This window comes from Cyanistes caeruleus, chromosome 5 (genome assembly GCF_971803275.1).
Source record: "Cyanistes caeruleus chromosome 5, bCyaCae1.hap1.1, whole genome shotgun sequence".
NCBI classification, from domain to species: Eukaryota; Metazoa; Chordata; class Aves; order Passeriformes; family Paridae; genus Cyanistes; species Cyanistes caeruleus.
The window spans coordinates 27,680,778-27,704,778 of NC_141705.1; the positions used below are offsets into that span (position 1 = coordinate 27,680,778).

Below are 24,001 nucleotides of genomic sequence, written 5' to 3' on the forward strand. Positions count from 1 at the left end.
GAACAGAGGGGGAGATTTCATTTAGCATCACAGTAGTATGATGGAATTTTTTTTGTATTTTGATGCCACAGAATTTATAAAGAACCCTTTCTTAATATTTCTATTTGGAGCAGAAATCTTACTTGGTTGACTTTTAGAATAACACTGCTTCTACTTACTACTGTTATATGTTAATATACTCAGTGTTAGCCAAGTAACTTTGATGGCAAAATATATCTGACTGTTCTATGAAGTGACTACTGTAAGTTTTGCAAATATCAGAAGAATAGGTAGGTCTAAAAGGTTAAATTTCATCAGATTTCTGGTTTTCAGTCAGTAAGCACTTCAAGTGATGTCTTGCTCATCTAGTTTTAATTCTGGAAAGCAAAGACAAACCAATCACTTCACTCTTATTATTCTGTATATTTTGGTACATTGATGACAAGACAAGGAATTGAGTCAACTATAAGCTCCTTTTCCAGAGCAGATTTAGTGTTTGAGAAAGTTGCCAGAACTTCACCTTGAAGATTTACAGTCCTCTTCCTATCACAAAAATGTCTTACTTGCATCTTTTGTCTGTGCTTGGCCTGGGTGGTGAAGACAACCCAGGCTGAGGGCACAAATGCAGATGTGGGAAAGCAGTTGCGTGTCCCTGGTCATGTCTTTAATCTGCTCTTTCTGCATAAAAGTTGTTTGAGATTTGTCTTTGTGCCTCAGCCTGTTGCCTGCTCACTGTATGGGAACAGGTGATGGATAAGGAGCTAGGTTGGGTGTGTGCAGTGTACAATTAGTGATTAATAATGATGATCAGTTTTATATCCATGGTCTGTTTAACTGCTCAAAATATTGTTTCTGAAATTGCTGCTAACAGTGTTGGTTAAGCGCTGGCTCAGGTGGAGCTCTTTTTTATAACATTCCAATCAATATTAAGACATCCATTTCATCCTTCAGCTGATAGTGGTCTATGTTACAGAAACCAGCAATTTCTGAAAAAAACTGGAAATGGCCATCTGACCCTGATGCTCAAAAGGGTGATCCAGTGCAGACTGGAATAAAGGAGTGTCAGCAGAAGAGGTGGAAGCACAGCAGGGTTCTCTGTGCAGCACCAAGGTGAGAGGCTGTGATGCTGAAGCTGCAAGAGGGGCAGGAGGAGCTGCAGGCTACACACAGATAGCTGACTATCCTCTCCTGCTGACATGCCCAGAAGGCAAATCTTGTCCTGAACAACACAGAGAGCATCCCAGTGTAGTGCCTGCTCCTCCTGAGGAGGACGATAATCTGGGCCCGTGTATGCAGGGAAAGCTGCTCAGACAATGAAAATCCAGACGTTTGTTAAATAGGAGATTTATGGACTCAAGACAGATGCTCCAAATATTAATATGGCCACAATTTGTGTCAGTATCAGAGAATCTGTTTGTCAGAAGGAGCAAGTGAGCCTGGCAGGGTGTTTGGGAAAGGGAAGCATGCAGCAGGAAGGCACAGGGGGAGCATTGAGGAGCCAAAGGTGTCCTTCTGCCACAGCTTTGCACAGCTCCAGGAGCAGAGATGGCTCCATTGAGAGCACGGTCCTTCCAGGCTCTGGAGTGGAACACAGAACATGATATTTTGGGGTTATGCCAGCCTGGGGAATGAGTGCCACGATTCCTTCTGTCTACCCTGCACAACAGAATAAGGAAGTTGAGGTTTTGCTTCCTCCATAAGATTAAAAGAACCTCAGACAAAGCTCCATGCTTCTTTCTTTCTCCCAGCTCCATGCTCCTCTTCACTGTGGTTTTCACCATGCAAGCATTGACTTTGGTTTTTGTTTTCTATCAAAGCTTGCTGGAGAATTAGTGATTGCTATGGTTTATGCAGATCTTTTCTTAAGATATAGTTTATGTTCTTTATTTTGCTATGCAGCTGTAAACCACAACAGCATGATTTAATTCTGTGAAATCAGAGATCAGCACAAGTTGTTTTAGTTCTTTTAGACATATTCAACATGAGGTCAGATTTAGCTTGGCTTTCAGGTAGCTCAAATAAGGGGGTCTTGTGATTCATAGCAAATTTAGAGATGATCCAGACATTTTAGTTCCTTAAATCTGGGGAGGGGAGGTGGATTTACTGCCTTCTGTTCACCTTTACCCTTATAAAATTTAATGAAGAACTTATTAAATTAATATGTCCTCTGGAGTAGTTCATAATTTTCTTAGAATAAGACTCCTTTTAGTACTGTGTTTTCTATATCACTTTATAATTCTCAGAACTTTGAAAGAAAACACACAGGCATAAAGTAATTGTTGGGGTTTCCCCTTCTCCTAATCTCCCTCTCCTTCATTTAGAGCTACATGTAGAACTATGTTGGAACTTTTTAAAATGTATTTTTACTTCATCATGGAGCTGCCCTAACTCAAAAGGTATATTGATAGTTTCAAGAAAACCCGATAACATCTCTTATGACTGGGGAGTAGGTAAATTCATAAAATGAAAAATTGATTCATTTAATCTGACCTATCTAAAATATTCTAGCAGTTCATCTGAATTGAAAATTTAAAATTCAAATACGTTTGTCACTGTAAATTATGTTATACTAAAACTGTGCAAAAGTGAAAAAAATCACTCTGAGTATCTATGTCTGTATTGGTCTCAATTTGTATTAGGCATTAAAAGCAGAAATAGTGTATTTGGTTTTGCACCATGACATGAAATTTTTATCCAATAATATTGGATATAATAATGCCTTTATGTGTCATTGAAGAAAAAAATTGTTTTGTGTCATAATGACTCAGTAAAGTATTAGTTTATTGTTTCCCTTGAAAAAAAAAAAAGGAAAAAAATCCAAATCCCAGTCTAAAATATATTGGATGTACCTGCTTTCTTACAGCTTCGATTTGTTAGCCCCTAGTGATTTATTAGTCAGTGGGATCTCCAGCCCCTTGCTTGGGCAGTAACCCTGCCACTCCCCAGAGCCCTTTCTGAAGGAGGACACTCAGCATTTACATCAGCACCACAGTATTGGCTTATAATTATCCTGTGATCAGCTGGAGTGGTCACATCTGTCTTCTCACCCATTTCTAGCTAATCTGGGACATCTCAGCAACAGGCCCTAGAGGAATGAGTTTGTACATAACACTTCCACTCATTTCTATCCCAGTTATCCCAGTCCTCCAGCCATCCAGACTTCCCGGCACAGCACTATGACTGTCCTTTGAGGTCAGGATGCTTCTCGGCTTTTTCTTATTGGTGGAACACAGCAGCATGCTAGTAACACCTCTGCCTTATCACTGAAGAGGTCTGGTCAATGAGTTTCATGCTATCTTCATGGAAATTAACATTTGCTATGGTATGACAATAGTTTCTGTGGTGGTGAAATACTCCTCCTCTCACCAGTGGAAAAGCGGAGGTGGTATGGATCTAAAAATGTTGACCAGTGCAATACAGGATTTATTTAGAGCTGGAGAGGCATGAAAAACTGTTCCCATGAAAAAATGAAAAATGGAAAATGTTTCATGTTCCATGAAAAATTGTAACACAATGCCTTGCAAGAATGATCTTGCAAATTGTGATTGGAGTGTAGGATCCTGGTCTGTCAGAAGCCTGTGCCAGCCTTGAGGAGGTATAAATGACCTCTGGCAGCTGGGGAGGGGCAGTGGGAGCTGTTTGTGCAGTGCACGTGGTGCTCCTTGGACTTTGGACTGCTTTGACATGGGGCCTCAGGGAAGTAGCTTTACCTTAGGGAGGTTTATCTTTCCATATGCAGCATGGCCAGGACTTCTTTCAATCAGGAATTTTCCCACATAATAAATTAACCTACTGAAGGAATCCCATGTTTTACCTTTTTTTTTCCTTTTTCTCTGAGAAGGAAATAGTGATCCAACATCTCTTTATTGATTGACATCAAATGTTTCAAGCAGCTCTGGAAACATCAGATAAAACCCAGCACACCAAAAGGATCTCCCATCATTAATAACTTGAGTTAGTAAACCTTCCACTAGTAAAACAAAGCTTTCTCCCTTCTGTTACGTAATATTTTGTTGGTGAATCAGAAGCTATTGCAGTCTCCTCCTTTCTAAAAGTCTCACATGCATCACTGCGCCCAGAGCTGTAATAAGAAGGTTTTATCTTATCGGGTATGTTCTGCAATGCAGCCCAGCATCTCGGTACCATCTATTGCATTTACTGAACCCTTTCTCAGATGTCCTCATAGGTATGAACTCCTCTACCCATCCTTACTCTCCTCAGGACACAAATTCCAACTTTTTTTATACCCTCTGGCTACTCACTGTGAAGCCTGTAACCAGGGCTTTCCCCTGGAAGAAGAAAACTCCCTGGCCTCAGTAGGGTTTGCTCCTGAAGTTTATACTAATTTTCTCATACTGTCTTCCCTGCTGGGAGTGTCTGCTATCCCCAGCCTACCTCACACATTCCCAAAGTGAGCTACCTGCTCCAGGTCTGGCTTTGTATTTTGGAGAGCAGTGTCTTCTCTGTCCCAAAGGTGCTGCCCAAGGATGGCAGTGGGATGGATTAAGAAGTCAGAATGTCAGTGTTAAAACAAATGGTTTTAGGATGAATGAGGCTCTCTGACCTCTAGGACCACTCATTGTGATGCTTGATGAAAATAGAAGGCACAAATACAAAGACTGTCTGGGAAGATTTTAATTAGAAGGTGGGGAAAAGAGAGCAGGAGCTCAGAAATGAGACTTTTGCCACAGTAAATGAGACTGAAGTAGTGGATATTTACTTAGCTCTAGTTCTTCTTCTTAATGTCATCCAAACATTTAAAAAATTTTATTTATTCCTCTTCATTCATATTTTTCTGTTGCTTGTAAAGACCACTATGCCAAACCTCATGCAGTGGAGGTTCAGTCCTTTTACCTTCAAGAGAGTAATTCCTTGTTGTATCCAGAGATGTCGAAATTACTCTTTCGTCGCTCTGAACGATAAAGCATATTGGATGGTGCTTGAACATTAATAGATTCCATTATGATGATTCATACGTGTCTCCTGACAGCTGACTGTCTCAGGTACGTAAGATTTCTGTGGAAAATACAGTCTTTGGGAGAAAGAAAAATCACAAAATGGGCTGGGTTTTGTGGAAATGTTTTTGCTTCTGCAGATGGCAAGGGAAAATAGATGTTTCTGGAAAATAAGATTCGTTCTTCCTGTGTTATGGATACTTTAGGTAGTATTACTAGTTTATATCAGGTAATCCAAGAATACCCCATCCTCTCTGGGACAAGGTTTGCAAGAAATAGTATCTCTTGTAAGATCACCTGATACTCTTGGAAAAACAGGCAAGTAATAGCCCACTATGTTTCCTTTGCTTTGCCTAGGTGTTTCATTAGACCATTGTGGCTACGCCAATTTGACGCCTTTGATAACTCTCAATCTTGTTTTCATTTAGTGTTTCTCAGGTATTGATGTTATGTCAGGTGGTATTATCTCTGTCAGCATGGGACTATTGCATACTGTCAGCTTTATGACTGTTATCTGCTATCACTGAATATCTGACAGAGGTGAACCCATTTCTGAGAAGTTGCATTATTGAATCTGAGCCTCAGTCTTTTTTTTTTTTTATGTCTATCTTTATTCCCTGTGTATTCTCTTAAATGTTTCCTTGGGTTCTTTGGTGTTTGTGCCTGCTTTGTATGTTTGGACTGTGTCCATCTATCAACCCCAGCCACCTATGGAAGAGAGGGCAACGGATTGAGGGCAGGTCATGAAAGCAGAATATGTCCAGAAACCAATTTTCCCAGTGAGATCAGATGAGCTACCACAGGTACAGGAGCTCACACCTATTTTAAAACATGAGAACATGGTTAAGCAGAGCAAAGCCTGCTCTCTTCCTCCTTGACCCTGAACAATTTATTTCCCTTCCCTGGAGGAGTGGAAACATCACTCCAGGGAGCGCTGAAAATTTATCAGCAAAAACGAGCATCTCTGGCGTCTCACAGAAGTGGATGTACTGAGATGTGGAGTGAGTGGGAAGCAAGTGCCAATCCTAATTTGCCCAGAGAAGCTCTGTGCCATTGGAATAGACTGGGAAAGGGGGAAAGAAGGCAGCTTTTTTGGTGGGGATCTGAAAAGCAAAGAAGTTTCTGCAGGTGCCTGGCCAACCTAGGGCTCAACTGGGCAGTGGTTATTGTAGTGGGTACATCCTGTGTTATTTTAAAAAGAGCATCAATAAGAATACCATCAGCTTGAAATTGAGGTGTTTTTTTAAACAGTGGTACTGGCAATGTGTACCATAGCAGCTTTTTCTGTTGCAGAGATGCAATGAGAAATGTCAGTCAACTCACCCTCTTGACAGTATCTTTTAGTCCCCTTTTCCACCTTGGCTGCTGTATTGGGCCTGCAGCCCAGCAGCCCACTTACCCTCTCTCTGCCACACAGTTTTTAATGTAACATCCATTTGGATTTCCATTCCCTAAATTCATTACAGAAATATCTATCCAATTAAATAATTCATATTCTCATTAATCTAGTTTATTACACCACATTTTATAGCCATTAAATTCACTAACAAAGAACGCATAATTTTGGAGACAGCTCAATATCTCAGACTGCGAGAAGTGTCATAAACAGGTGCTTCATTTCACAAATAATGAGCAAAAAAATTCCTTGAAAACTTTGCAAATCCTACTTCAAAACTAGGGCTTGAAAAATCTTGGTCATTGTGACTTAAAATTCAAATTGACACTATGAATCCTGCTTCTATTTATTTTTCTCCTCAGCAGTCATCTTTCTACCCACCACCTGATGCATGTGCTTGGTCAGCTCTTCTCAGAGATGACCTGCCCCCCAGGTTTCCTCATCCACAGTTCTGTGAGTGCTCCCAGTGCAGCAGTAAATAGGAAAAGCTGCAAGGAATCAACACCTTGTTAAATATTTAGGTGTCTCTTCTGTGATTATGTGCGTCTTTCTGCTTCTCATGTTAAGTTTGCTTTGCTTGAAAACTGTTTTTCAGAAATTTCCAGGGGCACTGACATCTCCTCTATCTCATCCAGTGGCATAATCTCACCCCTGCCTGTTGTCTGGGATACACTGCTCCCTCCCTTTCCAATCATTTAAATCTCTCTATAGTCATGATAGTTAAATCTTTGTTTGGCCTATGCTTGTGTTGAGGATTCTGTGCTGTTTTTTGAAAGGTGTCACAGCCTGGGAATCCTGAATGGAGCAATTAAACTGCAAGCTAGTTTATGGGGAATTTTCAGCTGGCATGTCGATAAGACTTTGCCAGCTGGAGTCCAAAGGCTGTGCCTGATTTCCTGGCAATAAAGGCCATTGCACCCACCTTCATCTTTCTTGGAGAGCTCGAAAGAGCAACTGTGAGAGGAGGAGCTGCTCCCCTCTCTCAGCGGGAGCGGAGGCACCATGTGCTGCCTATGTGATGCCAAGGCTCTCTGCTTTAACTGGCTCTGTGTTATGCACTGCATGTCTTTGTGCATCTGACAAATTATATGACAGGTTACAGATTATTCTAATCTGCTCTGCTACTCTTCTGGTAGCTGAGAAGGGCACGCCTACCATATGTGCTGTGTTATGCTAGCTAGTGTATCCAACCTTGTTTATCTGTCGCCTTCACACCGTATGTTATTCTGTGATTCAAAACTGGTTTCTTGTTAACTGTTTACAGCAATTCAAACAAGATAGACTTATTAAACAGACAGGAAAAAAAGGTTTAATTGCTTATTTCCCCTGTTCTCCTGGGGCTGAATCTGTAGGATTCCATTAACGTGATTGAGGAGACAAGCAAATGGCACATGTAAGCTGACTTGTTTTCTGGCTCTCCCAACAATTGTCATTGTTGCAAGTTGACACCAACTATCAACTTTGTCCCAACTTTCATCCTTTCCTATCCCATTTTTTTCTCTCAGCAGTAGAGACAGACAGGAGGGATGAGTTTTGTTTGAGAATGACAGACTCAAAAGGCTTTTGTGAAGAGAATTGTCTGCTGCATTGTTGATGTTTGGAATACTTTTTGTACTTGTTTTACTGCTACAGGAAGCATTTCACTCTGCAATATCATCCCACATCTTCCTCCATAAGATCTTGTGAAAAATATACATAAAAAGACTTTGTCTTAGCGGTCAGGCATTCCCTCCTTAGAAACCTGGCAGGATGGAGAACAGCATGCACAGCCTGTGCAGGGCAGGGTGTTCTTTGGCTTTGGAATGAGTCACAAACTCTGATTTAAAGAATTCATGCTTAGTAATGTGACAGCTGTGATGATGGGTGTGCAGCAAGGAAACAGCTAAGGGACATGTTACATCACATGGGCAAAAGCAGATCTTGGCTGCAGATAAGTGTGTTGGTTTTCACCCATTTTGATGAAATGAAAGCTGTGTTGACCTGTTACATTCATTCAACATTAGACTCATAGTTGGTGAATCAGTAGTGTAGATTTAGAGTCAATGAGGCAATTCACAATTAGATCTGGAGATCTCGAAAAGAGGAGGGGACAAGAGTAAGGCGGATGGATGACATGGTGAGAACCTTTTTTTAAAAATGCTGTAGTTGAATTGATTTATGCAGTAAGCGACATTAACCAGCAAAATTGACATCTCCCTTTTGGAGAAAGCTGAGGAAAGAAGCAAGGTGAGAACTCTGAACAAACAGCTCTTCTACTCAGTTTTGTGTCCTGTATGCTCTACCATTTGATTTATGGTCTTTTGCAGTCGGGTGTTTCTGAAGCTCTTAAAGAGTCAGAGCAGCAGTGGCCAAGAGCAGTAATTTCTCTCCTTCTCTGCCTGAATGCCTGCCTGTCTTCTAGGGATTTCATATAGGAATATTTTCTATTATATATAAATACATTCTACATATATCTGAAGTCAGAACTGAGCAGCAAGCAATTGGTCTGGCTGGAGATGCGAGTTGATCTGCTTATGGAAGGCAGGGCTGGGTGACAGGTAATCTTCCATATCCCATTTTCTTCTACACTGGTAAAACTGCTGTTCCAGTTGTTGTTTTTCTCATCTGCTTATTGTGAGTCAGTGATTCTGGATTGGAAAATTATGATGCTGGGCCTGGGTTTGAAGTTTGTAATTCAGCTTTTTATTTTTATGCTGTTACTAGGATGCCCTGATGTTTTAATGAAGTTGAAAAAAACCTGTGTATCCTGACTGCCCAAGAAGAATTACGTTTTTGTGAACCTCTTATGGATCTGTAAAGGAAGAGTAGAATTATTATCTCTTGTGTCTTTGACTTTGTAGTTTCAATGTAGATTTCTTATTTCATCCATAATCAGATACAGATAGATGAACTGTGCGTAAGTTTAATGCTATGCTGGGTTCAACTCAGGCTCTCTGGCACTATGCTAGTTTGGAAACCACTTACCGCTGGAGGTGGCCAGGTCAAAATATGCTTGGACACATTTTCTCCCTCTGAAAACCCTGCAGATATTCCTCCACTGGTTACAATGGTGTGTTACCCAGATGTGCTTTACCCTGCTTAGGTATGGCAGAGTAGAGTGTAAAACCCAAGGTGGAACAAAAGAATACTATTGCACTGCAGAAGATATTCCAGGTTTCCTGGTCAAAATTTCCTACAGGGCCTGCATGTACTTTGCAACCAACCCAGGGCTTTCTGCTGAGCCCCAGCCCACAAGAAGAGTAGAGCACGCTGAGGCAGTGTGTGCACACAGCCTGCAAGAAAAGCACATACAGGAATGTAATTAGCTCATGAAAATATTTGTCACCAGTACAACACGATGCTTCTCAAACTAGGTTATGATAGGAGGCTGAATGCTGGGATTTAAAAAAAAACAAAACAACAAACAAATTAAAAAACCCAACTAGACTGTTTTAAGGTAGTTAAAGTTAAGGTAAAGCCTAAGAGGAATAAAACAGTATGTTTTATGTATTCTTTGATTCATCCCAGCCCCGAGAAATTAACCTGTGGTTAACAAGAAAATCATGGTACTTCTTTTTAATAGGTGTGGGATAATAGTTTGAAGCTGCCTTTATTTTTCCAGTTATTGGTGGAAGGAAAAAGGTTACCTTTTTCCTAATTAACTTTTTTATTTCTTGTTCCTGTCTTCATGTATGTTTTGTGGTTTTGCTGTGCTTTTTTTTGGTGTAGCTTTGAAAATGTCAGTGTCTCAAGGAAAAAGTGCCTGGTCAAATTATGTCCTCAGTTACCTGGGGAGAAAAAAAGTCAGAGAAATCCATTGACTTTTCTGATATAAAGCTGGATGTTGATTGAGGTAACCCAGCACGAACCAACAAAAATTCATTCTGTTCTCTTTGTTCATTTATAAATTGACTTGCCTAGTTATGAGGCCACACAACTAAAACCCCAAAGCTCTTTGCTTTCAATTGCTTTCAACTCAAGGCAGAGGATCCAGCCCCTTCCAAAGCGGGGTGAGCATCGTTTGTCTTTTGGTAAAACAGTCAAAACCGGGGTATAAAAGCTGAAACCACGGCAGTGTTTCGTTGTGTCTCCGGGGAATTGCCCTTTCTGTGGAGGCAGGCGTTTGCCCCCAGAGGCAGCAGCAGGCCTGCCCGGCCGTGTGGGAGTGACGCGTGCCCAGCAGCCCGCCTTGCCGCGCTGCCATCGCTCTTTGACCCCATTCCTCCTCCCAGCCTCCCTCAGACCCCGCCGCTCTGTCTTCTCACCTGCAGACAAGAAAAAGGCCGGCAAGTTCCAGCCTTTCAAGAAGCTCTTCGGCAGGAGGAAGAAAAGAGAGCCCGCCTCGGAGTGTGAGGAGCCCAAACTGAAGCCCAGCCACTCCTTCGGCAACATCTGCAACGGGAGCTCCTCGGATGAGGAGCCCGGCAGCGGGCTGAGGTAAGCGCGCCCCGGCTGCTGCACACACAGCTCCCGCTCCCCCTGCTTCTAATGGAACTAAACCTGAATCCCCCTCTGCTGACTGCCAGCAGTTTGTACGCTGCTCGCTATGAAGCGTGTGCATCTCTCCTTGCTCTGACACCTGCTGCTTTAGACCTCAAAATCTCGCTGCTTAAGGGGAGCGTGTGCTGCTCTGCGAATAAGAAATCCCAGGGGGAAGCAGAAATGAATTTGAATCCAGCTCTGTGATTTAACAGGTGAACACCTGAGCAGAGGTATTAATGGCATCCCTGTTTTTAAAACTGGGAAAAGGGAAACTTGAACTGGCTGTTATAGATACTTTATTGCATACATTTCCCTGCAAGGTGGTGTCTTCGGGTTGGGACAGACATCCTTTTTCCCTCTATCCCAAATAATCTTTGCACTGTAATTGGGGTCAACAAACAGGCTGCTTTTATTTTGGACCAATTTGAATGTAGAGCAGAAGAAGGAACAGAGAGGAGAGAGGCACCTGAAAATCAGATCACATTCCGGTGACAACAGAGGATGACAGAAGAACAGCGTGAGAATTTTCTGTGGGGATGGTGGGAGTAAGAAACTCTACAGAGTAAACAAGTCAGCAATCTCTAACTAGGAAAAAAAACCCCAAAGTAAACAAACACAAACAAACAAACAAAACTCAAACAAAAGAAACTCTTACCCCAATAGCAACAATGCCCCGAGACCAGATTCACAAACTACCAGAGTCAGTAATAATTCACTTTCCAACAGCTCGTCTCAGAGAGGTTAGCTGGCTCCTGCCCAAAGCCTGCTCCTTTGGAAGTAAAGGAAGTGTTTGCACTGGGGAGTGTATCTGAAAGTGTAACAAAGACATCTGAAAGGGTAAAAAAAAAAAAATCCAAATTCCTCTGCTCAAGAATGAAATGTGTATCAGAAACATCACCCTAGACCTTGGAACAACATTTCTAATGGTGCCTATGAAAATATAATTTTTAAAATTATTTATTTGGGGGATTTTTTTATATTCCATTCTGTGAAATTCCTTGTGTATTAGGTTTCCTTTTGGTTTCTGTGGTGTAATATTGTACACCTCTTTTGCTCGTCCCAGCTTTTTCAGAAAAGCAGCACTGAGCATAGCCACAGTGCAGCTGGAGGAGTGACTGAGCCCCGTTGTGATGCATTACCTGAGTGCACGATGCCAAGCCACAGGGGGAGGTTTTAGTGCCTTTTCCCTCACGAGCAAACTAAACAGCGTCATCTCACTATCAGGGATTTCCCACTTGGCATAGCTGAAAATGCAGTGCTGCACCCAGAAACAAACAGTGATATGGGAACTTGTCCTGTTCCTCAATCAGTGACATGAAGGTGTGGCAGACCTTGTTTGAGACTGTTAAATGTTTGCATTTTTAATCCTATTAGTCTTTCTAATTAACAAAAGCGTTAGAAATTAGTATCTGGTGGAAAAATCAGACTGTAAAATTTAAACCAGAGGGGATTAGTAAATGTGAACGGTCCCATGTTTCACCTCAAGTGGAACATTTATTTCTGTGATTCTTGAGAGGTTTTAGCCTGCTAGAAATACTCAGTCAAAGTTCTGTTTTTCCTGTCAGACTTCACGGTGCAAATGTGAGATTTGATGATAATTTTCAGTTTGCAGGTAGTTTTTGCCACTTAATTAATTTTACAACAAACATGAATGTTCAGTGCACTGCATTCGATTGCTTTGGGAGCTTAGTTTTGTCACTCTGGCCTGTTTTCAATATGTCTTCCATCCATTATATGTTTTAGCCTTTACTGTAATTACAAACATTTATGAATTGAATCCAGATAGGCTGTCTAACACATAGTTGTTTACAAGTTGTCTGACAGTAAATGCATTGCCATACTTTCCGCTACTCATACAGAAATAGACTAAATACAAATAACTAGTAGTATATTTACATAAGCAAAATCCTGAGAAGTTTTGTGAACCATTTGCTTCAAATTCTTTAAGAATGTACAATAACTGATTAAAAAAGCTTAATAAAAGCTCCAATTTTGCAATAAAAGCTCAGAGATGTTCCCATTCCTTTAGTAAGTTATATTTCTTCCTCAGCCTGCAATGTACATGAATTTGTTATCTACAGATGTGTCCTGTGGACATTCAGCTTTGTTTTGGGGAGAGGAGATGGTTGTTTTGAAAATGTATTAAGGGAGGAAGCTGCTTCTGGAAGGTGGAAACAAGCAAATGAATGAGTGAAGGCTGAAGAAGATATCTATATTGCTTCCCAGGCCTAAGCTAGTATTTCACAGAGTGCTGTATTGGCTTACAAGCCTGCTCACAGCTACCACCTGAATCTCTAATGGAGGCTGTGCTGACTGGGTGATGCAGACGTGCCCGGAGCAATTGAGGTAATCTACATGTGGTGTAGATTGACTAGCTGAGTTGGAAGGAGCCGGAGAGATCCGTCTGTCCATCCTTTCTTACATCCTGGATTCATCAAATGCAAATAACTTGCTTGGTATCCTGATGTATGCACGCTTCAACCTCTTTATTCATCTATGTTGTTTCGCAATACCCAGGTGGGAGGTTTCCTGCTGCAGTTTGTCTTGCTCAGCCTTGTGAAAACTGGAATTCCTTCTCCCTTTTCTATATTGCCCTTCTTGAGTTTATAAAACTGTATTCATTAACTTTCTGTCCTAACCATAATGGCTGGGAGATAGAAGTACTGACTACAAGACAGTGCCACAGGTTTGTGGAGCTTTACTGAAGTCTCCAGAAATTTCTGTTCTGAGGCTATGATTTGGCACGTTAGAAGATTTTATATTTGCCTTTTTTGTCACAGTTGACAAATACTCAACTTCTGAGCAAGCATTGTGAGGACAGACCTGAAAGGGTACCTGTGCAGTGCCCTACTAAAGTTTGTCATTCTGGCTTGATGTGCAGAGGGAGTGGGGAATTAAATTTCTCTTATTTGGGGTACAGTAGATTACCTTTCCTTAGGCTGAATGCAGTATTTCAAGGGACCTGGAATTAGACCTGTCAGATGTTTAGGACTGAAGTGAGACAGCATTGACCTTCCAGGAAAAAGTCTCTGAGCAAAGTTCAGTGTCTTGACAGCCTCCCATAAAATGGGACCCCTTTACTTGCAGCATTGGGCAGTTCTGTTTGAAGAAATCTAGATCAACAGTAAAAAGTGATCTATCTGGGAGTTTCAAAGAGCTCCCAAGAAACCTTCTCTCTGTCACATCCAGTTTTCATACACTGGGAATCGTTTTTCTCTGTGTATTAACTGTATTTCTGCAATTGGCACTTGTCAGTCATGATTTCCTTTCTAAGTGCCTCATTTTGAGTGCCTTCTTGACTCCAGTGCAAGTGCCTTGTTTCTGTGGTATTTGGTGTTCACCTTCTTCCGAAGGCTTCGTCCTACCGGAGCTCTGATTTAAGCAAGTATCTCTTCAAGCTTAAGCAGAGCAAAGCAACATAGGGAGATTGTAAGAAATTTTGTTTTAGGAAAAAAAACCTTGGATTTTCCTTACTTGTGTCAGCTGACATGTACATCTGGAAAGAGTTTCTTATTTCTGGGTTATGAGGTGTGTTGAGGATGTTCCAGGACAGATAGGGTTATGGCTGCAGTTTTCCATTTGCATGGATTTTTTAAAATAAATTTTATTACATGTTTTTGGTGAAAAACCATGGTTAATTTTTATGCCCCTAATTATAATAATTTTAGTTGTATTATTAGCATGATGCACTAAAGCTAGGCTTGATCTCTACTTCTAAGAAAAATAAATTATGGTAAGTTCATAGGCTCCAGGTCCCTTGATGACACCAGACTGGAGTTTTGTATAAGATAATGCTGAGTGATATCTTTGAAAAGACTCTGAGTGTGGCTGCACAACTGATTGTTGGCATCAGTGGGACTTGGATGGGTCATAACAGGCAAACTGTACTGAAAAAACTGAACTGTACTGAGAAAAGTTTTCCCAGAGTTTGTGCCCTGAAATTGATTGAATTTGTTCCTGAAGGTGATATGAATATATATTTAGAATGAATTCGGAAATGATCTCTTAGTTTACTTTATGAAAAAGATTCCCCACTGAAAAAGTCTCTCCTTTGTCTGTTCAGATTGTGAGGCCCATGTTTGTGAGTTTGTTAATGCAATGAAGTCATTTGCTGTCTGAGCACAGCTCTAACTCATGTTGCAGCATGAACAATATTCCCCATCCAGGTGTTAGAACCAAAACTCTCTTTCCAGCAGATGAAAAAGAGGACACTAAAAATAAAGCTCAGAATTACAATCTGTTTTCCTCTATTACAGTATTAATGCATCTCTGGAATGACTAGAAAATGCAATTTATGCTTTTCATCTCTAGCTGCCCTGAAGACATTCATGGGAGATGCAAAATGTTGTATCAGATTTCTTTTTTAAAACAAAACACCAAGTAGAGGCAACCTATCACTGCACCTGTCATTTCCCTCAGGTAATGTTCTGGGAAGTGGTTCTTGGTTTCCATTGAGGAGATTATATGAAGGGTCAATACCTGGCTAAACCAAATTCATTCTTGCTTTGCATGATTTTAAACTTCTTTTTTGTTTAAAAATTGTTTTACGTTAAAAAGTTGACTTTGATCTTTAACGATTACAGAATTGGTTTCTAATGGAAATCTAAAAGAGTGGAAGTCATGAGACTCTGGGTTTTTTGGAGTCGGTCTCTACAAACATAAAAGAACAGAACAACTCATTCTTTCCCTTTATTTTCCAGTTTCTATTTCTATCTCTTTAATATCAGAGTGGGAGGAACATTTATGACACACCAAAGAGGCAATTGGTGTACTTCAGTAATGCACCAGCATGGGATTATATAAGAGCTGAGGTCTCAGCTCTTTCTGGAAAAGCTTCTTTCTGGAAAAGCTTCCCCTTTTTAAAGATCACACATTTGTCTTTAAGAGGAGAAATAGCTCTGGAGAAACACAGGTCTAAAAACATCACAGCCAGCAGTGTCAATACAATAATGTTGTTTTCTGTGCAAGTGTCCCTGCACATGCTCTGATGTAGTTAAGGGTACAGTCCCACAGCAGTAAATGTTGGTTGATGTCTGACTCTTTCCAGCTCTCTAGATACGCAGCTAGCATGGAAACTTGTGTCAGGATTTGCTCAGCCAGACCAGGAATTTGTGTGGATTTTTGAGTTCTGATGTTTTGGGGGGACTTTTAATATATTGGTTTTTTTTGTACTTGGTTATTCTAATTACCAGATCATTTCTCTGAATTGTTTCATGTGAACAATGACCACTAATAAGGCACAAAAGAGGTGATGGGAGCACATGGAGAGGAGGATAAAGAGAGTGTGATACCTCACCCAGTCCTGACTTGAGGTACCTAGAACTGATGGAAAATCACTTCCTAAATAGATCCATAGCAGCTGATGGCTGAGGAAGAGTCCAAAGAGGGTCTCTGTTTCCTGCATTTTGTGGGAGAGGAGTAAGACCTTTCCTGTAGGCTCAGGGTGGTCCCATTCTACTGTGAGAGATTTGTTTCACATTTCCTAGTTTCTTCACACACACATTATTGCACTCAGCAATAATGAGTAATGGATAAAGAGCAAATGGAATTCAACTTTGCTCTCAGTAGGAGAAAATTAGTTTTGAAAATTTGTGTACTGCAATTGAAACTGGAACATGATATTTGGGTTGCAACACATCTTCAGGGAGAACATATTTAAAGATCTGTTAAAAGTGCTTTGTATTTTGATATATCACATCCATAATTCATGTAATTTAGGTTTCTGAAAGTGAGTCAGATGATGATTCAACTATTTTCAGCACAAACAGCCTCTGAAGTGTCATCACTGGAAATATCAACAGAAGTGCTCATAAACTGATGCCTCTGTTTTCCCATGTCTCTTGGAAGTGATATGGAAGTTTGAAACTGTAATACCTTCAGCCATGGCTGTGACTGTATCCCATAACTCTGCCATGCTGTGAATTTGTTGAAATCCACTCCTGATACTGACATGCCTTTTAATTGAAGGGAGACCAGTCTGTAAATGTGGATAGTGAGGATGTTATTGTATAAAGACTTCTGAGAAAAACTTCAGAGATGGGTAGCAGCAAAGGAAACTCAATTATTCATACTGTATTATGACTTAAAAGAAATTCAGTCTTCCCAAAAGTAGAACATGAGCAAAGTGAAAAAAAAGCAGCGGAAAAAGGACCTTTGTGATATAATCTGTCAAATTCACTACTGGGAAAATGTAAAAAGGTTGTGGGCTCCAAAGGAGTAAAATAAGAGACCTTTCAGAAAGTACAACTCACTTGGAAATCACCTTAACTGCTATTTCAACTTGCCTGTAAAAGAAACTAGGTTACTACAATGTGTGAATATCTTTTTTCCAATGTTCTTTAGCCTACATAGATATTTAAACAAAATTCTTAAACTATTTTTACCAGTTGTTGGACATGTGGCTAGCAGAACTGCTCATTCACCCACTTCTGAAATAGTCAGCATATTTGCAAAGTATTTTGAAGGGATAGAGTAGGGAGCAGTCTGTCATTAATTCACTGTGGGGTTTCTTGTTTCATGTTGTTCTGACAATTTGGAGTATGTTTTATTATCAAGTCAACAAGAAAACAAAAATGGAAACAAAACCTTTCAGATATGCTTGTCCTCAGATCTATGAAAAAAAATGTGTGGAGCCTTGTAATGAGGTGGGGGAGAGAGGGAATGAGGGAGAGAGCAGTTGGTGTCTGGTAGAATGTTGGAGATGCTGTAAGTGCTTAGCATGGTCCTAACCTGCCAGTGGTACCATTGTGGGCGCTTGTCAAAGACAGGGCTGGATTTTCAGTGGTGATGTGGTTGCAGGTCACATGGAGCTGCCAAGCTGCTTCACGTGACCTGGTGTCCCCAAAGGAAGCTGTAAATGAAATGCTGGCAAGTTTTCAGACAGAAGGAGAGACTAGATTCCTAAAAGTGTCCTCAGCTCTGCAGCAGGGTGGGGAAGACTTTCACTCACAGCCATGTCCCAGACAGTCCACCAGAACTGTCCTCAGCAGTTGCTCTTTTCTTTCATTCCCGAAATTCAGGTTTTATCAGGCAATTCCAAAAAAATAATACAGTCAGAGTATTCCTGCTGTTGGTCAGCTGCAGTTTTGGGGTTTGAACTGCTGGCAAATTCCCTTCAGTTTCAAAGCTGCAGGTTTGCTGCTCCCAACTTCAATATTAACAATTCATTAGTAAGGCCAAGAACAACTTCCAAACGAGTCACTGAGCTCTTCGGTGCCTGAATTGCAACTCTTACCTACTAATTAGTTGTAACAAACAACACAAATATACATGAGGTGTCTGATTTTAAGTATGAGAAGCCCAACCCATTGGACAGCAAGAGGGGTGAATGGTGTTGCATGCATAGCAAACAGCTGTGAGACAAAGCCACAAGTATCTGAGCCACAGCATAGCTGGGAAAAAATATTTGAGAAAGGATCCTCTCTGGAGAACAGTATGACCTGGACTATGCATTCTCAGCAGATCTCTCAGCTCAAAGGTAAATAGCAAACAACCAGTTCCCACTGGCCTTGCCTTCTGCACCTGCAGCAGGCTCACACACTGAACAGTGCAAATGGCTGGTTTGTCACATTTTGCATGTGTCCTTCTCACCTGCTTGAATGCAATGCTGGAACTTTCAGTTCAAACAGACCTACACAATTATATGAGAAAAGCCAACTTTCATTCAGTTTCATGTCAAACCATTCACTCCCAGGCCTGCTGGGAATTTGTCTCTGTGTAAGGGACACTTCTCAAGCTGTGACACACTGGCTGACTCCTGGCTGGCCAAGCAAGGTAGAGGAATTTCAGTGCCATGTAATTTTCCCACAGCTGTGTACAGACTGAGTCACGGTGATTCAGTATAGAAACCTTTTTAGAAAAGGGTTTAAAAATATAATTTTATGGTTTCTCTAATAAAAGCTTTCTAAAAGAAACTTTAAAGGTGTACTACCTTTAACAGCCAGAGGCAATTGTATTATAGTTTTGTTTTTAAAAAAAAAATCTAACATAGAATATAGCATCAGTTAAATGTTCCTCTTCTTCCATGGCTAAAAATGTTGTGGAATATTGACCAGCTCTTTGCCTGATTGTGTGTTAATTTGTTTAAAAATAAGCATGTTGGTCAAATATTAATCTGGATGAAAAGCAGTTTTTCATTTAGTCTGTGATTGTATGTAAGATTAAATGATTCAGAGAACTGTGTTATAAAAATGGGATTGATTATTTTGTGACTGCAGAAGTATTTTATATATAAACAAGGGAGAGGGTTTGGGGGGACTTTTTTATCCTGTTACTTTCAGGTTACCTCTAAGAAATTCTGTTATAAAAGTCAAGAATAGTCTATCATCTAATCAGTTTAAGCAGGGCTATGTAACCTTATATGACATTCTCCCTTAGTAAAGAAAAGATTATTGTTTTTACTTAAAATACCCCAGGGAAAAAATGAGATGAAAATGTAATAAATACATTCCAAATTTATTTGTTTCCAAAGTATGAATATAAATATCTTGAGCACTTCATGACCAATTAGTACATTTTAAAAGGCAGAAAATATAATATACTGATTGTAAATATGAAGCCTAATTTTTCTTGTTCTTTTGCTTACATCTGTCTCTGGAAGTATCATCTTCTTTGCTTTTGCTGAAATATTTATTTACAATGCTTTTATCATATGTAGAAGGTTATGTTGGATGAATCTGTATCAAAACTATCCTTTTTTTCACCTTCAGATTGTTTTCTGAAACTATAAATGGGTTCTATAGGGTTGCCAACAGGTTATTAAAAAGAGAGATTTGGGACTTCTCTGTTGTTCTGGTTTTGGGTTTTTTTTTGTTTGTTTGGGGTTTTTTTGGGTTTTTTGTTGTTTTTGTTGTTTTTGTTTGTTTGTTTTGTTTTTGTTGTTTTTTATTGTGGCTTTTATCATGATTGCAGATTATTGGCTTTTCACTTACCATGGAATATTCTAGGTGAGGCAAAACATGACTTTCAAACTGATACATTTTTTGCCTCGGTGTGACCTCAAAACCACAAGCCTTTTTTGTTTTTTGTTTTTTTTAATTCTAAGTTTTCTTATTGTTAAACTCATTAGAATGATTTCTGGTAAATGAAACCCCTTTTGGTTTCATGCCTTTGCCTGTGGACTTGAATCAGAGCCACGTAACTGGTTCATTCGTGACACACCCTCCTCCTTGGCATTGGTTTAGCGGCAGCACACGGGCATTCCTCACTCTTTGTGGCTAATCAAGGACACACAGCTTGGTGCAATAAGCATCTTTGCAGTCTGGGGGTTTGGTGATAACCCCTATTGTCAGTGTGATCATGCTCGTGGCCATAGGAAGGGCTGAGTAATCAGCTAAAGGAGGTAGCTCTGTAGATCTGGCTTACTGCACTGTAATATCTCTTTTTGTGTTCTAGGGCTCCCTTTGCTTGGCACCTGCTGTTTGCTTTGACCAGAGGTGACAGTGTGCCCCAAGCAGTGGCACCAAGCATGAATGCACTTTCTTGGATATGCACTCTGGTAATGTGTGCATCATCACCTTCTAGTCTGTATCCTGAAAGCAACATTTAGATTTGAGACTTAACAAGCAAAATCAATTGAACTTCTCAACACGCCCATTAAAAACACCCAACTCCAGGTCTTTCCAAGGAGGAAGACTGTGTATAAAGGAATTGTGCACCTCCATTAAACACTTGAAGACCAAAACTGCTTGGATGCCTCTCCTCTGAGAATGTACAAAAGTTTTATGTTGAAGGCAAGAGGGAGGGAAATACATACAGCAGGACAACTGTGATATAAAGAGTCACTCTCATTAATTAATTACAGTATTTACTTACTTCTTGACTGTTTGTTTTTTTTGACAGATCCTCCCATTATTCTATGGGCAGTCGAGCTTTTTCCCATGACAGTATTTTCATACCTGATGGGAGAACAGAGAGTGAACAGGCCATTCAAGCAATGTCACAGGAGAACGTTTTAGGAAAAGTCAAAATTCTTCAGGTAAGAAATTATATGTGGGAAAAATATTTAAAATGTGGTGGAAAATGGTCTCCAGAGCATATTAAATGTGCATAAAGATGAGTTGTTTTTCCAATAGCCTTGGGACAGTTTCTCAGCCAAGTTCTCTGGCCAAAAGCCATGGCAAGTAATTCAGATCATCTGCAGAAGTTCCAGGTTTTGGTCTTGAAAGATACAGCAGTGATGCTGTAAACATATTTGCAGAAATGTCTGCACCTGTGGAATTCATCTGAACTGAACTCATGCTTTTGATGTGTCTTGGTCTGTATGCCTATGTCCTACAAATATGATCATGAGAGAAAAAAAATGAAGGCTATGTTGAGGGCAGGGAATGGCATGCAGAGTGAGATTTCTTTACAAAGCCAATTTAATTATATGTTTATATGTATTGCATGTTTTCCTCCTTTTTCTCACTGCACTTTCAACGGTGTTCATGGATGGTGGATTTGTTTATCTCTCCAAAGCATAAATAACACATTTGGCTATTTGCTTCTAAAGAGCTTTATATGATCCTCTTTCCCTTCTTTTCCAGAACTCTCTCCCCTTAGCACTTGAACTAATTTTTCACTTTACTCCCTGTATATCTGTAAGATTCCCAGCTTTATGCCTGTCTAGACCTTGAGAGAGCTGTCCTTCAGAAACACATTGCACTTTATTGCTCAGGATGCTGACATATCCTGTCAAAATGCTGATAAATTTTTAATGCTGTGCAAGTGCTGTTACCCTGAAGATGACTAGTAAAATACCATTGATTTCTTTTACCTCTGAAGTCTGCCCACAATCCATCTTTCCTGGTGAGTGAGAGATCATGCACATTCAGACAGCTCCGACCTTCAGGATGGAACTGTCCCTGCCTCCTGCCTGGTGCTGTCAGCAGACAGAGCACCTGCACGGTACTAGCTGTGCTGACTGTGGATGAGCTCTGAAGCAGAAACCACACTAGGACATCTCCAATTCCTCTGTGCTGGTTTTTCAGCTTAAATTTCCCTGGGTCAGGTAGATTCAGTGCATGCTATTTTCCAGGCTGGAAACCATTATATTTAAAATGACTGCTGATTCTGGGTGAAGACCTGAGCTATGTGGACCTGACCTGCAATGTCCTACAAAGCCCACCGACTCTTTCGGGAAGCTGTGCCCTCCCTGTCTGTTGGATTTGCTTCCTTGGTTTCCGTGTATTAGCTTTTCTCTGAGTAACTTTTCACTTCCAGAGGTGTTTTCACTCCTTTCAAAAGCATAAAATTCCCAATGGAAATTGTTGCCTTTGCTAAACTAAGACACCTGAGAAAAAGTATAGTTAACGTGTAGCAACTGTGTTGACTAAGTAAATGCTGAATCAAGAAAATTAGAGCAAAATGTTACCCTGGAAAATCATGAAATAGCCAGTGGTACTCTCTTGCTTATGTGAACTTTGCATAAACCTTTTTTTAATGCAGTTAATTGCATGTATTTTAAGGGATAATATTGTTTCAGCTGCTTGATGTAAAAAATGTGCTTGCTTTTTTATTTGAAATTGAAGGATGGTAGTTCATTTTTGTCATTTTAGTGTAGCAGGAACCTAGTCTGTAACATAGCAGATTCATTTTTCAACTCTGATGATGATGGTGAGAGCCACTTATTCATTCAGAACAGAAATGCATAATAGATTCCAAGTTACACTTTTAAGTACTTACATAGAAGTTATACATTCATCTAAATGTCCATGAATTTTTTTGGTAAACCCATGGAAATCTTCCCTATAATAAGCCCAGGGGCCACATTTGTATCTTCAAAAATTGCTGCCCACCATGTAACTTTTCCTGTTTCTCTAGCTATGATTTCTGCAACTGTTCTCTTTGAAGACAAAGTCATGCTAAAATCCCATTGCACGTTTTAAATTTACCTTAGACTTGAGTCCCAGGTCTGATGAGTTATTTGGACAATCATTCCTGTTTGAAGGTTTCATGCATTCCATACCCCATCTTTTTTTCCCTGCTATTCTATGAGCCAGTGTTTGCTGTGTGATTTTTCAGCCACAGCAAACATTGATACTCCATCTCCCGATACCAGAAGCTTCTATCTACTTTGGAATCTCTTTCTGCAAGCTAACTCCAACTGGGGACATCTGTATTTCTTAAAGTGGTGGGTTAAGAAGAGACAGCCCTCTCTTCTGAAGAGCACTCTGCTCCTTAAAGGCAATTCTGTGGCCAGCCCTGAGTCCCAGGTCATCACTGTGCCACTACGGTGGTTTTGCCAGGATTGTATGTCAGGGTGGAAGCACAGCACTCCCAGTTTCCATTTACCTGGCAAGGTGCCCCTCAGTAAAGAGTTGTTGCCAGGATTCCATGCTCCCCTGCTGACTCTAAACTTGCTGCATCCCAAGTGGAGATCAAAAGCTCTTAACCCTTTTCAGGATTTTTTTGGAGGTGGTACAGTAAATGTTCCTGGAAAACCTAAATCTTTTTTTGGAAAAGTCCCTGTGCTTGCAAACCTAAGAGACAGCACGGGGAAAAGGGTTTTGAAGTCAGAATAGAAAGGCAAGCCATTTAATACTGATGGTGCTGGATCTCATTCTGTGGGCCACCAAAGTGTTTCTCCCTTCTTGCCTTGCATTTCTGCTGACTTTAGAGTGTTGATGAACCCACAAAAATGTTGTGTAATGGTGCAAACTCCATAGTATTCTGGGCAGCTGGCCAGCCTGTGCACTGGTTCAGCTGCTTATTGTGGGAATTCTCTCTTTCTAATTACGCGTGAAAGGTAAATTTGTTCTTTCTGGAATTGCTCTCATTTGGTTTTATTGATTTTCAAATTGGCAGTATTCATCTTATCATGCCTTCTGTAAATGAATCTGGTCATGTTCAAAGGTTTTACTGTGTGCTAGAAGTCAGGCTGAGAAAAGCCTCACCTCTCATAAACCTTCACTAGCCCTTTTGTATCCTGAAGTTATTTTTTGTTGGTTCAAGCCATCTGCTGTTGTAAAAGCAGTCTTTTCCTTGTCCTTTGGAACTGCTGAGATTCATCATTACCTAATTTTTAAGATCCAGTGTAGTAAGCCAGCCTGAACCTGCATAGGCACTGGTTCTCTTAATGTTGAACTCTCTTAGTTTCTGGGGATCTTGCTTTAGTTGTCAATACAGGGCTGTGAACGAGACACAAGGAATGTTTAAAACGTAAATCTAGCAGCATGTCAGAAAAAAACCCTACAACCCAACCCTTGGAGCTTCATTCTACATCCTTCCT

General features: G+C 40.4%; 1 protein-coding gene and 1 long non-coding RNA gene across 4 annotated transcripts in view; one reads left to right on the forward strand and one right to left on the reverse strand.

Moving 5' to 3' along the window:
* CRACD (capping protein inhibiting regulator of actin dynamics) overlaps positions 1-24,001 on the forward strand; it is a 72,557-nt gene that overhangs the window by 25,541 nt on the left and 23,015 nt on the right. For all 3 annotated transcript variants that reach the window (XM_086890099.1, XM_086890100.1, XM_023925188.2), the window contains exons 3-4: positions 10,581-10,746; positions 20,632-20,767. In XM_086890099.1, coding sequence (XP_086746225.1) covers positions 20,648-20,767 — 120 coding nt within the window. In that variant the 5' untranslated portion in view covers positions 10,581-10,746; positions 20,632-20,647. The remainder of the gene's footprint in view (positions 1-10,580; positions 10,747-20,631; positions 20,768-24,001) is intronic.
* LOC147653001 (uncharacterized) lies at positions 5,522-11,599 on the reverse strand. Its single transcript, XR_015287087.1, has 2 exons — positions 11,447-11,599; positions 5,522-9,121 (listed from the first exon to the last, which is right to left on the reverse strand). It is a non-coding gene; the product is annotated as an uncharacterized LOC147653001 (long non-coding RNA).